The sequence below is a fragment of the Myotis davidii genome, unplaced genomic scaffold (genome assembly GCF_000327345.1).
Source record: "Myotis davidii unplaced genomic scaffold, ASM32734v1 scaffold246, whole genome shotgun sequence".
Taxonomy (NCBI): domain Eukaryota; kingdom Metazoa; phylum Chordata; class Mammalia; order Chiroptera; family Vespertilionidae; genus Myotis; species Myotis davidii.
The window spans coordinates 751,088-767,738 of record NW_006296542.1 but is presented as its reverse complement, the minus strand read 5'-3'; the positions used below and the strand labels follow the sequence as shown (position 1 = coordinate 767,738).

Below are 16,651 nucleotides of genomic sequence, written 5' to 3'. Positions count from 1 at the left end.
GGCTCATTGGCTAGAGCGTCGGCCTGTGGACTGAAGGGTCCCAGGGTCGATTCCAGTCAAGGGCATGTACCTTGGTTGGGCACATCCCCAGTAGGGAGTGTGCAGGAGGCAGCTGAATTGATGTTTCTCATCAATGTTTCTAACTCTCTGTCCCTCTCCCTTCCTCTCTGTAAAAAATCAATAAAATATATTTTTTTAAAAAAAAGTGAATGAGAGATTCAGGGAATAAACCAGTGGGTGTTTCGAGTAGAAAGATATGTAAGAGCAGGTTGGAAGTACTGGTTGGAAGTACTTCCGGGTTCACTTATTAAGGGCTCTGACTGCCAGACAAGAAATCTCACTGTTTCTAAAGCACAGCTTTCAACCCCTCATCGTCTATTCAGAAACCTTCAGTGCTTGCCCAGTGGCGAGGTTTTGAACAAGGACAAGACTTGTGAACTGTGCTGCCAGACTGCTTCTCCTACTTAAAGCTGCAGGGTAGATAAGCACTTAAATGAGATACTGGCAGTGGCAAAGGAAATTTAAGAATTTGGAGGTAGGATAGGATTTGTTCCTTATCTTTTAATTCGTTTCTAAGGTGGCGGAGTAGGAGGAAAGAGAGAGGAATAGCGAAAGATAACTAATTTTCAATCTGGGTTCAGGAGTGAGGTGGGAGCATTGGGCCTCTTTTCTGTAAAGTGATGGCGGCACATTTTCCCTTCATTTTCTTTGAGAAAGAAGATAATTCATCTTTAGTATTTGTGTGGCTGGTGTGCTCTCTAGTGTTAGCCCTAGTTCGGCAGCTTCCTGGAAGTCAGGAAATGGAGTCTGGGTTCAGAATGCTGGTAAACGCTGCTTTATCCAGTTCCTCAGTTTTCCTTCCCTGCTCCCCTCAGGGTATTGCAGGCACAGATGTGGCAAAGGAGGCATCAGACATCATCCTAACAGATGACAACTTCACCAGCATTGTGAAGGCAGTGATGTGGGGACGAAACGTCTATGACAGTATCTCCAAGTTCTTGCAGTTCCAGCTCACTGTCAATGTGGTGGCCGTGATCGTGGCCTTCACCGGAGCCTGCATCACTCAGGTGAGGGGAGGGTGTGTGGAGGGGGCTGAACTGGGAGAGATGAGGCAGGGGCTAAGGAACATGGGGAGTGCCCTGGCCGGTGTGGCTCAGTTGGTGAGTGCCATCCCAGGAACCAAAAGGTGGCTTGTATGCATCCATATAAGCATAACCAATGGACACAGACACCAGGCGGGTGAGGGCATGAGTGGGAGTGGGGTTGGGAGCACTGGGGAGATAAGCACACATACGTAATACCTTAATAAATAAATAAATAAATAAAGGTGGCCGGTTCGATTACCTGTCAGGACACATGCCCAGGTTGCAGGCTCAAACACCAGTAGGGAGTGTACAGGAGGCCAGACCCTAAGTCTAGGTGGACAGCGGGAGCTAGGCCATCTCAAGGACAAAGGTGAGGCTGACGAGTGAGGGGAGGGTGGCTTCTAAGGAAAGCTAAAAGCCCTGGTTCTTCTTCCCCCACCCAGGACTCCCCGTTGAAAGCTGTGCAGATGCTGTGGGTGAATCTAATCATGGACACGTTTGCCTCACTGGCCCTGGCCACAGAGCCCCCCACCGATTCCTTGTTGAAGCGTCGCCCCTATGGCCGAAATAAGCCTCTGATCTCACGGACCATGATGAAGAACATCTTGGGCCACGCGGTCTATCAGCTCACAATCATCTTCTTCCTTGTCTTTGCCGGTGAGCCGAGTGTGGGGAGGCCTGAGGTGGCGGTTGGGGTGCCGGACGAGGATGGGGCGGGGAGTGGCCCGAGGACAGAAGGCAGAGGGAGCAAGCTGAGCACAGACTAGGAGGAGCAGCAGCTTCACTCACGTGTGTCCTCTGTTCCCGCCATAGGGCCGTCACGCCGGGTTCTGTGCTTCTGTTAAGAGTTTCGTTATGCCTTTTTTATTGACCATCAAACGAAAGCTCAGGCCACGTAACAGTGGCGCGGAGATTCAGACCTATGTCTGCCTGACTCTAGTGCACATGGTTTTACAACCATACTGCACTACAAGAAGATAGATATTGGGGCATACTGAGACAGTCAGGTATGTGGAGGTCAGGGCGAACATTTACAGATTTAATCATTAGCGTAGCTCAGATACTGACCACTTCGCACACCAGCCATCAGCAGGCAGGGTGGCCACACCAACGTGTCTGACTCAGCCCGAGCCCATTGAGTTCATACTTACCCTCCAGTGCTTCCCCTCTCTCCACTAGGTGAGAAGTTCTTTGACATTGATAGTGGGAGGAACGCGCCTCTACATTCCCCGCCCAGCCAGCACTACACCATTGTTTTCAACACTTTTGTGCTGATGCAGCTCTTCAATGAAATCAACTCACGCAAGATCCACGGAGAGAGGAATGTCTTTGGAGGCATCTTCCGTAATCTCATCTTTTGTTCTGTGGTTTTGGGCACATTCATCAGCCAGGTGAGATGCCAGCTGGAGTTGGGGTAGGAAGTCTGAGGTGATACAGGCCAGAAGCTGGGAGCCAGGGTTCCCGAAGTCCCTGGGAAAAAGGAGTGAGGGAGTGATGGGGACCCGGGCTGTGGGCTGCTGGGTTCTCCGTTGGCTTCCATTTGCACATGGCTCTAGACTTGGAACCCGCTGTGCCAAGCACTCCAGCTCAAGGCAGCATGTCGGTGACAAATAAAACAAGACATGCAGAGTCCTTTCGTTTATCTGCCTAAAACACGGAAATCTCACAACGTGACCACCCCCTTCCCAGGCCCCCTGCCAGCACACATGAGATGTGCATGCACGTGCTGTGGGCTCTCTCCGTATAACGTGCTGTGCAGTTCACAGAGAAAGGGCAGTGATGGGATGGTGTGCATTAGCTGACGGATAAGCCTGGCTTGGGCTCCCGTGGGGTCAGGGGTCAAGAGCATGGCTGCTCTGGTGGTAAGAGGAGCGGGCCCTTCCTTCTTGCCCTAGTCAGGGTAAGACTGTCTCCTTGTCAGAGTGCTAAAGCCTGTGTCTTCCTCCCCTTCTCTCATTCTGGATTTTTTCTTTCTCCTCCGCTACAAGGAAATCAGGACTCCTGGGGCGAGGACTTATGTGGCTCTGATGGCCTCGGCTGGAGGGCTAACTACCTCTTAAGCACCTCCCTGATGGCGGGCTACGCCTTCTCTCTTCTAGATTATCATCGTGGAATTTGGGGGTAAGCCTTTCAGCTGTACGAAGCTCAGCCTGTCCCAGTGGTTTTGGTGTCTCTTCATTGGCATCGGAGAACTGCTATGGGGCCAGGTGAGTACAGGCCCACCCTCCCTGAGCGTGCGTACAGCCTGCAGACCTCAAGTTTTTAAATGTTTCCCATCTTGTAGGATCCCAAGGTGGAACGACCACTGCCCATCACTTTAGAAGCTTCGGATCTTTCTCTGACCGGGCCTGAGCTTCTCTGAGATGGGAGTGGGAAATGTAAATGAAATTTTGCTTTAAAATAATAATAATAAAGTAAGGGTCTTAGAAGTAGAAGAGTTTACAAAAGCATATGTCTTTATTCTAATGAGGCTTCAGTCTGGCCCTGGCTACTCTGCTGGCACAGTTTAAGGCTCACCCACTCTTCTGTTCCTCACCATGGCCTTCTCTGGATTGAATGCCTGACTCTCGCCTAAAATAAATCCAGACTCACAAGGTCTCTGGAGAAGCAGTCTAGCACACAGCTCAGAACATGGAGATTGGGTCAACTGCCTGAGTTTGAATTCCCGCTCTCTTTTTTACTATTTGAACAAGTTTCTTAACCACTCTGTGCCTCCGTTTCCTCAGCTTAGGATAACAGGGTCATTGTTCATTGCTATTAATCAGAAAATCAGCTACTGTATAGAATGACTGAGAACCGTGTTTACTGTAAGTACGCAATAAATGTTAGCTGTTAAGATCATAATAGTATCATCAGGTCTGGTAAGAGTATCATTCCTGTCCTAACACCACTTTGCAAGGCCCCTGCTTTGCTCTAACTGACCCCAGAGACCCCTCCAGGCTGCAGGCTTCCCCTGGAGACCTGCTGGTTGTTTCTTTCACACCTCCCGGGTCCCTCCCTGATTGGGTGCTATCCCAGCTCCTAACCCAGGTCCCTCCGCCCTGTTCTGCTTGCTGAAGTTCATTTGCCAGTGGTTCCCTAAAGCAGCTTACATTAGGGCGAAGCTTGGTTGTTTCACCTACTGTTGGAAGCTCTCATCTGCGTCTAGTCTGTGACTGTGGCCTTTCTCCTGTATCATGGCAGCTCCTTCCAAGATCCGAAAGCACAGCTTGACATTCTTCCTATTTGAATGCCCTTGGGTCCATGTTGGACTGCCCAACAGCCCTCCTTTCCCACCCGAGCCCTGCCTACTCCTCCTCTTGTATGTGGAGGACCGGTGATTGACAGGCACTGAGCTCACCATGTGGTTTATTGTGAATTCCAAACCTACCCTACTGCTCCGTGGCTTCTGGTCATACTCATATGTCCTTTCTTCCATGGCCTGCCCCACCTCTTTCCTCACCCAAGTCCAAGAAGGCTTTAGTATCCTCTCACTACAGTTTTATAGCAAGGAATTGCTCTGCACGTGGTCACTAAGAAGAGGCTCATTCTTTTCCAACACCCTCTCTACCCCTTACTCGCACACATGTAACATGACCATCCTTTCCCCTGAGTCCTGGTCTCTGTCCCCTCCTACCATATAGCAGGCATCATAGTTCTACTTCCCAGAAAAGACACATGGCATAGTGAGAAGGAAGAACTGAGACAGAGGAGGAGAAGGAAACATAACTAGGCAGACGACTGGTCAGATGCTAGAATATATGTTCTCTGTTGGATGTCCACCAATACAGAAAGCCCTCCTGAGGTCCTCACAGCTTATGGGCACATCCAATGCTTCTCCTGCTTTTCTCCCAATGGGATGGGTCATAAGGCAAAGGGAGACTTCCCCAAGGGCCTGACCCTGATTCTGGTGTTTCCCCTTTGCCGCACCTGTTCTCAGGTCATCTCCACAATCCCTACCCAATCCCTGAAGTTCCTGAAGGAGGCCGGGCATGGCACTGCCAAGGAGGAGATCACCAGGGATGCAGAGGGGCTGGACGAAATTGACCACGCGGAGATGGAGCTGCGCCGAGGCCAGATCCTCTGGTTCCGGGGTCTGAACCGTATCCAGACTCAGGTACTTTATAGTGGTCTAGCCTCATCCTGGGAGAAGAAGTCTCCCCATCATGGGAGGTTTGGGGAGGGCATCCGTTCTTGGTGGCCAACATCTCTTCCCTTACAAGGCCCGCTACTACAGGCAGCCCTCGCTCCCTGGCTTTAGGACAGACGGGGGCAGAGGCAGCTGTGCAAGCTCCTCTGACAGGAGAGGCATGGACCTAGAGCTCGGGACACCAACGGATAGCTCAGTCCTTCAGCTTTGGGTTGGTTCTAAGGCCCTTTCCCACCCTCCATTGGGCTGGGCTAGCTTCCTGCACGAGGTCTCTCGCAAGCACTAGACCTAACCCAGGGTGGGAAAGTTCAGAGTCCTTCCCTGCCCTTCAGAAGGAAGGAGTTAGACAGTGTCTCTATGCCAGCAGCCCCAGCTGACACTTAATATACATCCTCAAGCCGCTGCCAGGGTACTGTCGATGTTACCTGGAGGGACTTTTGTAAAAGAAACTCACCCTCTTAAATCTTCCCCACTTGAAATTTAAGGTCATGGTGGGGAACCTGATGGCTAAGTGTGTATAAATGACTGGTCTCTCAATGCCTGAGTATCGTTTGCAGGATCCAGACTTGCTTCCCCAAAAAGAAGCTATCATTTCTCCAAACTTCGTTTTCTTGCAATTTCTGTGTGAGAAGAGAAGCTGTCCTCTTGCTCTTAAGTCCCCTGCCTACAGCCTTACAGAAACTCTCCCCCACTTTTTATGCCACTGTATCTACCTTCTGCTGGGTGAGTGGGCTGGTCTAGGCACTAGTAACCCTGTCACTTTCCCTGCTCTTGCCCCACATGCCTGAGTTGTATTAGTCCTGAGATTTCCCACTTCAAGAAACTTTAAATCCCAAGATATCAAGGACGCTCTCCAAAGAACAGGACTATTCCTCTCTACTGATTGGCTGAGACCCAGAAATAAGTGTCACTCTCTAAAATTAGCCTCGCAGATATTTAGAAAGTTCCCTAGTCAAGCCCACCTTTTCTCCTTAGTGCATAGAGAGGAGGTACAGTGGATATTCTAAACTAAATGCCTGCTGAGAACTTGTCTCGCGGAGGCAAGGAACAAGTGGGAGTGGGAAAGGGGCCAGGTAGGAAAACACCGGGACTCCCTCTCCTCCCTCGAGTTCCTCCTCCCAGAGAAGGCAATTCCCACGGGACCTGCACACACTGCCTCAGGACACCCCGAGTCCCCACCCTCCTCCCACCACTCTCCAGGCTGCTGGCCCAGCCAGCAGTGGCCTCAGGGCACAGGGAACCTGGCACCTTTGGCTCCTGGCACCTTTGGCACCTAAGGCCCAGTGCTTTCCTTCACATCTGCTGTTTTCGAAATAACCTGTCTGCTTTTCTCCCCCTCAGGATCCTCTGCCTCCTCTTCTACTATGTGGTTTCTTTCCTAGCCAGGACTCCCTTGTTCCAGTGTCTCCTGGCTCCTGGCCAGTCTTCTCTCCTGGGGCCTGAGACTCATGGATCTTCCTCCCTTCCCCCTCCACCACCAGTGTTCACTCCTCGGACTGTGTAGTTTCATGGCCTACAGAGCTTTAAGAATGCTGCCTTTCCCGACTGGAGCCTGAGGTGGTTGGGCCAGATGGCATTAAAGCCTAGACTTAGGCAGCAAAGGCAGCCTGTGAAAGGTGCCACAGTAACCAAATCCGTGCCATTGCAGGGTGCACCTGACTGTAAGCAGACAAGGCTGCCTGTGCCAACCTGTATCCGGCACCTGAAGCTCTCTCCCGGCACAATTCTTCAGCCTCAGCAGAGTCCTAACAAACCCCCTGCCATCTGATTCCTGATCTCTGTTGCCATTCTCATGGCAACACTTAGGGTGGGAGGTATTGCCAAGCCCTTGTCCCGTTCTGGTCCCTTCCGCTGGGGAGAGCTAAAAGCACTAGAAAGCAGAAGTTTGGGAAACAAGGGCTAGACCCTGGGGAAGGTAAATCTGGGATCTGATTTCGTTGTGGAAGATGAGACCTCATGACCCTAGGAAAGCGCTGAGGGAGGTGTCTCCACAGCCTCTTCCCCATGTAGCTGAACCCTCCCTCCATGCAGACCCTGTCCTCCTACGGGATCAGGCTGCTCTGTCCCTGGAACTGGCGAAGGGGTGGTGTTTCCGCTCAGAATCCAGAAACTAGCCCTACACACTTCATGGCTTCTCAGGAAACTTTATAAGTAAGACTAGCTGACTCACACGGTACTTGCTTTCCCACCTTTGCTCCTGGGAAATGCAGTCAGATGAGTGGAATCAGGCCCTTTCCAGCATTCCTGGGAGATTGGCCATTGGTACTATGCCCGTGGGCGTTTTTAAGATGATTCTACCAGATTCTGAAGGATAAAGGAACTCTTTTGATTTGTTCCTTGTTACTTAGGGGTCAGGGATAAGGATAGTAGGTTTGACCAAGGCCCCACACCCAGACCATCACTGGAAAACAAATGGCATGGATTGCCTCTGTCCCAGATGAGTAGGGCCCTGGAGACCACAGACCGCTATGTAGGGCTAGCCTTGAGGCTGCTCACCACCCACCAACTAGCAACAACTCTTTCTGCCCCACCCTCCCTCAGTCTCCCTGATGAGTTATTGTCAGCATTTCTGCTGGACATTTCTGGATCTACAATGCATTAATGCAGCTAGTGGCATCCTCTCTAAAGAGCCTGGCCATTGGATTTCTGAGCTCCATTCTCTGTCCCTGTCCACCTCAGACCAAGGGAAGGATGTCTCAGAGAAGAACCCCCTAAGAGAGTGAGCCCAGCAACCCATGACCCAGGAGCCTGGCCACCGTGGCCCCCTATGTATGGGCTGTTTTTCCTTTAAACACATGAGTTATTTTCTTGGAAAATCTGTAAAAATAGGTAGTCGATTTCATTGGTTTAGAGGTTCCTGAACCTCAAGATTCAGTAATAGATACTTTGCCTTCTATTTTAAATTGCATACCTGATTTTTTAAGTGTACAGATGCTATCACTGTCTGAGGCACCATGGAGTGTGGGAGTCCCTAGAAATTTTAGATGCCTTGGACACCGGCATACCTAAAATAGCCTCCAATTGGCTAAAAGGGGAGAGCAGGCCGGATTCTGACTAGGTATTTGGACTCCACGGCAAATTGTTCTCTAAACGAAGTGTGATGTGCAATGGATACTTTTCCCCCTGCTCCTCACCACTGCTTTGTGTGTGAGGGAATATCTGGCTTTCTCTCTCCTGTCCTGTTTCCCAGCTCCTTCCGTCCCCCTTCCCGAACCCTCCACCACCCTCCCTTTCTCTCTCTTCACCTCTCTCTGACTGTGGAGCAAAGCTGTTTCACTCTCTGATTCTTTGCAGATCGACGTAATTAACACATTCCAGACGGGAGCCAATTTTAAGGGAGTCATAAAGCGACCGACCATGGGTCAACACCTTGATGTAAAACATGTTCCTAGCTCATCCCATGTAACAGTTCCACCAGTCAAATCTTCCCCCAACACTTCTGTTCCTGATGCTGTTCCATCTCCTACTCTGGGCAGTGAGTGATAGTCTATTATGATGCATGATTTGCTAAAATGACCACAAGAGAGCACGTGGCATCCACTTTAACCAACCGTGGTTATCTTTTTCTTTTGGTTTTCCCTTTGACCTCTGACTTAAGGGAAGAAAAACTGGATAAAAAGCCCACTCCAAAACCAGCCTATGTGCCTGCCTATTTATTTATTAATTATTTACTATTTATTTATTTACTTATTTATTTATTAATAATGTTGAAAAACTATTAAACCATAACCATTTTAAAGACAATAGCCCTGTTTTCTAGTTGTTCCTCTGCATTGCTTGTTTCTTCCTCAAGTTTTTTGTTTTGCTTTACTTTATTTTTTTATTTTATTTTTTTTGTATTTTGCTTTGTCCTGATATGTTGTTGTTCCTCTCCGTCTGTTTCTCAGAGTCTAAACTCTATTTCCTGAGGCTAGATGTAAGGTTAGGTCAAATGAAATCCAGAACTCTCTTCATCTGGAGGCAAGTTTGAGGTTTCCTAAGAAAGGTATGAAGGGGGCTGTTGCTCCCATGGGTTGTTTTTTTTTTACCACTAGGCCTATCATAATTAACCAGTATTGAACTTGGCCATTCATAATACTTCTTTTTGGCGACCACTCTATTGTCAGCTGGCAGTGTTGGCATAAAGGTTAGAACTGAATGTGAAGAAGACATGGAAGTGTCCAATGCAAATGCACAAGGCTGAGCAGCCCTGCTGTTTTATTTTTCAGGGACTTTAAACCAATTTCTGGTTTAAGAGTCAATTAATTCACATCCAGGGAGGAAAATATAGGGAAAGGTCAAAATAACATTTTTCTTCACCTGTTAAACTTATTATTTAGGAATTTCTGAAGAGCAACCTTTTTATTTTTTTCCTTGCTTCTAGGAATAGAATAGAAAGATAGAAACAGGAAGTTTGAAAACTATTGCCTCGCCTACAGCGAGCCCTTAGATCGCATTTTGCACATAAAGTTTCAGGAACCCCTTTCTTAGCCAGCCTATCTATTGGGATGCTGCCCACACTCAACCAGTGGTGCTCCCATTGGTAGATTATTGGATACTTGCTAATGCTTATGCCTTCCTATCCCTAGTCATTTTACCTTTCCCAAATGGGCTACAGAGAAGAGAGAGAAGTCTGTTTGCTGGTAGTGCTATTACAGTATTTGGTAGAAAACGAATCCCTCTGTATTAAGTATATTGTGAGTTTCAGATATCTGAGGGTTTGTCTCTCCCTTCTTCCCAACCCCCCCTTCCAACCCAGGGACGGGGGGTGAAGAAAGAACAGTTGCACTGTTTGTAGTTCACATGGTTATGAGCTGCATAGATTGACCAGGCTTAGCTTATTTGTTATCTTTTTTTAAAAACCCTCACCCAAGGATATGTTTATTGATCAGAGAGCGAGAGAGAGAGAGAGAGAGAGAGAGCGAGAGAGAGAAACATCAATGTGAGAGAGAAACATTTATCAGTTACCTTCTGTACGCACCTGACTGAGGATCAAACTCACAACCTTGGTATGTGCCCTGACCAGGAATCAGACCCAAAACCTTTTGGTGTACAGGACAACACTCCAACCAACTGAGCCACCTGGTCAGGGCAAATTATTTGTTGTCTTTTTAACCAACTGCAAGTGTTCTCATTGGGGGCGGGGGATTTTATATAAATACACATTTCTTTTGGCCCAAAGGCAGTCAAAGAACTAAAGAAGTCTTACCCTGCAAATATCCAAGAGCCTCTCGCCCTATTTCTCCCGTATTCCTCTCTTATTTCCATTTCTTCTAGTTTTGCCATATCCTTCTAACTAATTTTTGTTCTTTTTTTTTTTTTAATCATGCTTTTATACTAGGAAGGGTTAGTATCAGATATCCCAGCAATTCGAAGGTAGAGGAGCTAAGCAGAAGACACAGAGCCCACTGGGCTCTTGTAGAATTGCTGGTAGAGGGTAGGCTGCAAACCATCAAAAACTAGAAAACCCATCAGGAGAGACAGGTCGTCCTTGCTCTTTCTCTGGCTTCTTCTTCCTTGTAGGTCCTGGAAGTTATCCTCATGTTTAAAACTCCCTTTCCCATTTTAGATCTCCACATAAATTCAATTATTTATCTAGCCTTCAGTAGGTAAATCCCTAAGATTTCCCTCTATAGGAAGGCCCTAATCCCTTCTCTTCCCCTCCTCCCCACTCAGCCCCGGTTTCTGAAAAGTGAGCAGAAGATTACAGAATACCAGCTCAGGAAATGGAGTCTTCATCGGCCTGTTCATTGAGCTAGCAGTAAGGTCTAGCCTGGTTGGGGCTCCTGAGTCATGAGAAAGAGTTGCCCTTCAATCCACCACTTCACCAGTAGGACAGGGACCACCAAAGAGACATTTCCCAAAGGTTTTCAGAGACGATGACCAGGGAAGGAAGGGTTGATTGGCTGAGTGGAGAGACCCTAATGCTTTCACAGCACCTGCCTCACTGGCTGTCTTGTGTCCCGTACACCGCTCATGCACCACGCAGCATGCCTCAGGCAGGGAAGAGGACCTGGGTGGAGTGATGATGGTTATCTTTGTGATTGTTCATCAACATGAGTTATGTATTCTCTGAGGCCCGTGTGGGGCTTGAGGAGCCTTCTGGTACAGCCCCATGCCCTCTATCCCCTCACCCTTTCCTCTGTCCCCAGCCTCCAGATGATGCTCCCTAGCTTTGACTCCACTTCACTTGAGCTTCCTTGCAGGTGACTGGTTTCCCTTTAGATTCCAGAAGTCCTGCAGTCTAGCCAGATGGCTGTTCCTTGCTCTCCCAAAGAAGAAAATTTCCCTATTTTTTCCATTTATCCACCCCCAATTCACTTTTCTATCTCCCTTATTGTTTACCTGTAACAGTTGTTATGATCACCCCAACAGGTGAGAGGAAAAGCCAGCAAGTAGGGCTCCAGACCCTCACTACAACCCCAGTTTTTAAAAATCTGTTTTATACATTAGACTTCAAATATAATTCTTTCTATAAAGTACTCAATGCTTAAAACAACAGAAGCAGGAAGTTTGAAAACTACTGGTATCAAAGATGATCAACTGATGGTATAAAGGTACCTGCAGCACTTGTTAGAAATTTTGAAATCTCAAGAGCAGGTGGAAAGTGTGGGCTATCTTATCACCCCTGTAGGGGGTGGCATGGCTTTGAACCCTTCTCTTGACCAGGGCCAAGGGAGTAGGCATTGGGTTTAGGTTTACTCAAACCAACTTGCCTTGTTCTAAGTTTGACGTAGATCACTTAAAACTTGGGGCCTCCTGAAGACCAGATGGAGACTCTATTCCATCTAATCTCACCTAGATCTGGATCAAAGAGAACATAACAGGTAAAATTCACCTATCAGGTGGTCAGTAGGAATCACAGAAGGATGGAAAAGCAGGTCCTTATCTTCTCTTCAGCATGGTGAATGTGTGCCCTGGTTCCTTGATTCTGCTTGGCGGGGATGTTGAATTGATTCTATTGAGTGGCAAAGAATCCTTTGCCCTCTAAGCCCTGAGCACCCTCAGTCCTGGTGGGTCTTCCAGGCTGTCATAGAATAAGGAAAGTCTAGCCAGCAGAGGTACAACTTCAGCGAACCTTCTCTGCACACAGTGATAGGAAGCATTGGGACAGGCAATCCAACCAAATTATTTGCCTGACTCTCTGTATGCTCTGCTGTCTCCGCATTCTTACCTCTTCTCCAGGAATGTATTCTTTGGTTACACAGCAGAGGAATGTATGAGGTGCCCTAACCCAACACTCATCATTTCTCCCTAGCCCCCATCCCCACCTCAACAGTTTCTCCTGTGTTACTCCCACTTCTTTTCCAAGGGAAGAATTTTCGAACAAGACTAGGATCAGCCACCAACGAAAATCCTACAACTGCTTTTCTTTTCCCCTGGCCTCTCTCTCCAAACTCTCAGGATTCAACTTTCTCTCCCGATCACAATCCTACTAAAGCAGGTTCTAAAAAATCATCCCTTGAAGCAGGGGTGGGGAACATGCAGCCCGTGGGCTATATAAGGCCTGCAAAATCATTTGGTCTGGCCCTGCCAAAGCATTAGGGGTGAATTAATTAAATGTTTGACCAAATACAACAGGCTAATTTTTAAGTTGATAGTTTTGTGTGGCCTGAGAATCTATATATATAAAAGCCCAGCAACCGGAATGATAGAATGACTAGAATGACCAATGGCTATGCTATGTACTGCAGCAGCCAACCAGTCTGATCCAGGCCCCAATCAGCCCTCTTCCCCCCACACCAGCCCAGCCCCTAATCAGCCCCCAACACCCCAATTGGGGGTGGGGCCAGCTGGCCAACTGCCTGCGGCCCCTCCCCCCCCCGCTGGCCTGGCCCGATGGGCCCCCATCGGGGCAGGCCGGCCGGATCCCACTCATGCACGAATTTGTGCACCGGGCCTCTAGTGATGTTATAAATATCCAAATGGCCCTTGGCACAAAAAAGGTTCCCCACATCTGCCTTAGAGAGACCTGCAATTCAGAAAAGCAGGTTACCAAAGTGGGTGGTGTTGGGTAAGGCACAGTCTGGTCTCAGAGATTAATTATGGTCAATTCTTTCCCCTTTCTCTAAATTGACTGCATCCCTTTCTGCGCAAAGTAAAACTACACATTGGTTTTTTTCCGTCATCTTCTTCATCCACCCCATGAGAAAAGCCACTTGTTTGTAGCACTGCCCCCAGGATTACACCCATCCTAAGTCCCATCCTTTTCCTTCTCCACGTAAGATCATGCCTCTCTTTGCAATTTAAAAATAGCTGGAGGAAGCGATGAGACTGGGCAGAGTTGCCATATGTCAGAGACATAGATGTGCATCTGAGTGTGAGGGCCAGGTCTTCTCTCAGTATCAGGAGGAAGGTGTCTTTTGATACCTTTGGTACCTGTATTTCATCCACGTCTTCCAGGGGAAGGACAGAAGGAAGGGGACAGGGTGGAGGTTGTGGGATATAAATATATGCGTGTTACCTGGTGAAAGAGCAATTCTTCGATTGAAAAGTATAAGTTCTAATTTCTTGCATGCTGCTGACACACATGAAGATTGGTTTGTCTGCCTTGCTGCATTGTATTCATGGTCACTTATCACCCAAAGTGTATTATGTACAGATTGGAATGTGTTGGGCTCTCTGAGGGTTTTAAACAGATAACTAAACCTCAATGTGTAATCTTTTTATTCCACGTTCACACAATGTTTGGCCTCAATACAGAAGTCCACATGTCTGACTCACCTTTTAAATTTGGCTATTAATTTGCACCTCGTTCCAACCTTTGTGCCCTCTGTTCAAAAGAACTAATGAATCTTTTTGTTTTTCTGTTTCATTTAAGAGTGAATTGTTTGGGAATGCTAACTTTGCTTTGGGTTTTCTATTTTTTTACTGCAGCTTTTAAAACATCCTAGTTGTTTGCCATTTCTCACCTCACCCCACCCCCGTGCTTGAAAGTTGAGCCACGTAAATGTTTTTCGTGTCCTATCGTATGGTTTTTGTCATTGATCAATAATGTTTGGTAGTTTGGGTTTTGTTTCTCTCCTCAAACCACCAGTTTCTTGTTCTACTGGCCAATTCTCATATCTGTATTTTCTCATCCTTCTCTTCCTCCCCCTGGTATAGATCAAAGTGGTCAAAGCATTCCATAGTTCCCTCCATGAAAGCATCCAGACACCCAAGAACCAAAACTCCATCCACAACTTCATGACCCATCCTGAATTCGCCATAGATGAGGAGGGGCCACGAACACCACTCCTGGATGAGCAAGCGGAGAAAATTTTTGAAAAGGTTCCTAAGTCTGGGACTAGGGTGCTCCTGTTGGATGGTGAGGTCACTCCATCCGCCAACACAAACAACAATGCCGTGGATTGCAGCCAGGTGCAAATTGTTCCCTCCTCCACTGACAGCCCTCTCCATAGCCTGGAGACATCAGTTTGAACTTCATTCTCTGCCTCCCATTCTTGCTTTTTCTATTTCCTGTTCATCTCTTCCATCTATGAGATGATGATGGGACTTTTCGCTGTCATGTCAGCTGCTCCCAAGTATGTGTGAGCCCTGCCTGACCACGAAGAGGCAAGAGAACATACATAAGGATTTCAACTTAAACTTGAGTTGGGGTTTGTAGCAGGACCTAGTCAAACCCCTGCTGGGTGGTGAACAGTAAAACCTACTCCTTGAGTGTATCAGTTGTCATTTTTAAAGAAATGATACGATCTTCTTAGCATTCATTCCAACCGAATTCTCCCCCAGTATTCATGCTTATGTTGCCATCTCCTGACTTCTGGATTTTACCTTATGAGTCTGTGTCATTTATAACCTCAGTTGAGGGTTCAGCAAGACAAATATTCTCAAATGAAATGTGTGGGAAGCCGGAATGGAATGTATGGAATTAGCCCATAGAGTGATTGTTTTTAAAATTGTTTTCCCATTTTGAAAGCTTATACCTAAAGCCCTGTAGCTCTTTCTACCCTTCCAGTCAAACTTCTCCACTCTCTCTTAACTATTGTCTTCCTTACCTACACTTTTTTTTTTAAGTTGTGATGATTAAGAAAGTGGAAAGGACCTGGCTGAATTAAGTCAAATTTGACCATTCTTCCTTCTGGCCCCTATGGAACCGTTGATTTAGTTCTAGAGGCAGATAGGTTTTCTTTGCTAACAGGGTCTTTTGAAGCAATTGAAAGCTGGTAAAAATGTGTTCTTGCTATTATTGGTTATCTACTTCTACACTTGTCAGGTATGTGTGGTGTCTACGTGCTAGGGAGATCAACCTTGACCATGAACTTTCACATGTGTGGTATTTGGTTTTTACCATCACCCTGAGATTTCTCGTATTTCTAAAGTGGTGGTAAATGAGTCTGTTGAGATGGCCCTGTCTCCTAACTGAGCTTTGGTATCGAGGACCAGGAGCTGGCATGTCTAGGACCAGACAGACCATGAAAGCCAACTCTTACGGAGTCCTGGGGTGGCCACTGCTGCTTTCAAAGCCATCTGCCAAGGCTCTTCCAGGGCAGGACCTGGTTATTGGGGGAGTGAGTGTTGAGAAGCCTTGGGAGAGGCCTAAGGGCCGTCTAGGATCTGAGCTTGGGGTCCCAGCTTTGATATTCCCATCAGTTGTCTAACTCTACTCTTTGCTGTGTTCCCTAACTTGTCCTGTCTCTGAAAAGGTCCCAACCTTCCTCAAATACTTTGATTTTGAAAATATGAATCCAGAGTGGGAGGCTCCAGTGACATTTTGCTGACTGAAAGGAGCAAAAGACCCACCCTGCAGAGCTCCCCTCCATCCTCCCCACCTTCCCCTCTTGTGCCCCACCCAAGCCCCTCTCCAGAGCGTGTTCGCCTGCTGCACAATCAAGCCCTGTGCCTTCTTTCCCTGAACACTGCCCAAAGCATCCCCTCTCCCCTGCCTCTCAGGAGCTGGGGACTTCACTAGGAGACTCTCTAAGTGTCCCTTCATGGGACAAGGTGGAGCCACATTAGCAGCAGCTCCATTTTTATCTCCAAACAGGGGGTTCTCTCGTGTCTGTCAATTCCCTCCTCCCGTTGGATAGCTGGGGAAGCCTGCCCCTCTTTGCAGCGCCATGGGAGAAGGGAGAAGGGCTTGAGGCTCTTGTGAACTGCCAGATGTCCATCCGTGAGAGGAAGGGCACCCGAACCTGTCTTCTCCAGCCTTTCCTTCTGGCTGCCACCCCGTCTCCCGCTTTCACCTGAGCTGGCCAAGGCAGGAAGAGGAAAGAAACACGCTCCCTACACATCCCGTTATTACAGAATCAACCACGTTGGATTTTGGTTTTGTAAAGGTGACCTGTGTCAGTGACCTTTTCTCTGTCTGTTACATGGGGGAGGAAAGACAGCTCATGCGAGGTCTTAGGTGTTCACATGTCTATTTATTAAGTACATTGGAAGATTTCGTTCTGTCAAGTCTTTTATTACCTCAGATCAGTTTTTAAAAAAAAAGCCAATAACAAACTTTGGAGGC

At 47.8% G+C, this 16,651-nt stretch overlaps 1 protein-coding gene across 4 annotated transcripts in view; it reads left to right on the top strand.

Annotated features, from left to right (window-relative positions):
* The window catches only part of ATP2B4 (ATPase, Ca++ transporting, plasma membrane 4), a 94,150-nt gene extending 77,521 nt beyond the window's left edge, over positions 1-16,629 (top strand). For 2 of the 4 annotated variants that reach the window (XM_015569303.1, XM_006771996.2), the window contains 6 exons: positions 876-1,067; positions 1,529-1,742; positions 2,265-2,476; positions 3,185-3,292; positions 5,005-5,181; positions 14,299-16,629. In XM_015569303.1, the coding sequence (XP_015424789.1) occupies positions 876-1,067; positions 1,529-1,742; positions 2,265-2,476; positions 3,185-3,292; positions 5,005-5,181; positions 14,299-14,613 (1,218 nt within the window). In that variant the 3' untranslated portion in view covers positions 14,614-16,629. Of the gene's footprint in view, positions 1-875; positions 1,068-1,528; positions 1,743-2,264; positions 2,477-3,184; positions 3,293-5,004; positions 5,182-8,508; positions 8,690-14,298 lie in introns of all 4 variants that reach the window. The other 2 variants (XM_006771998.2, XM_006771997.2) reach the window with 2 other exon arrangements.
* Positions 16,630-16,651: the final 22 nt, after the last annotated feature.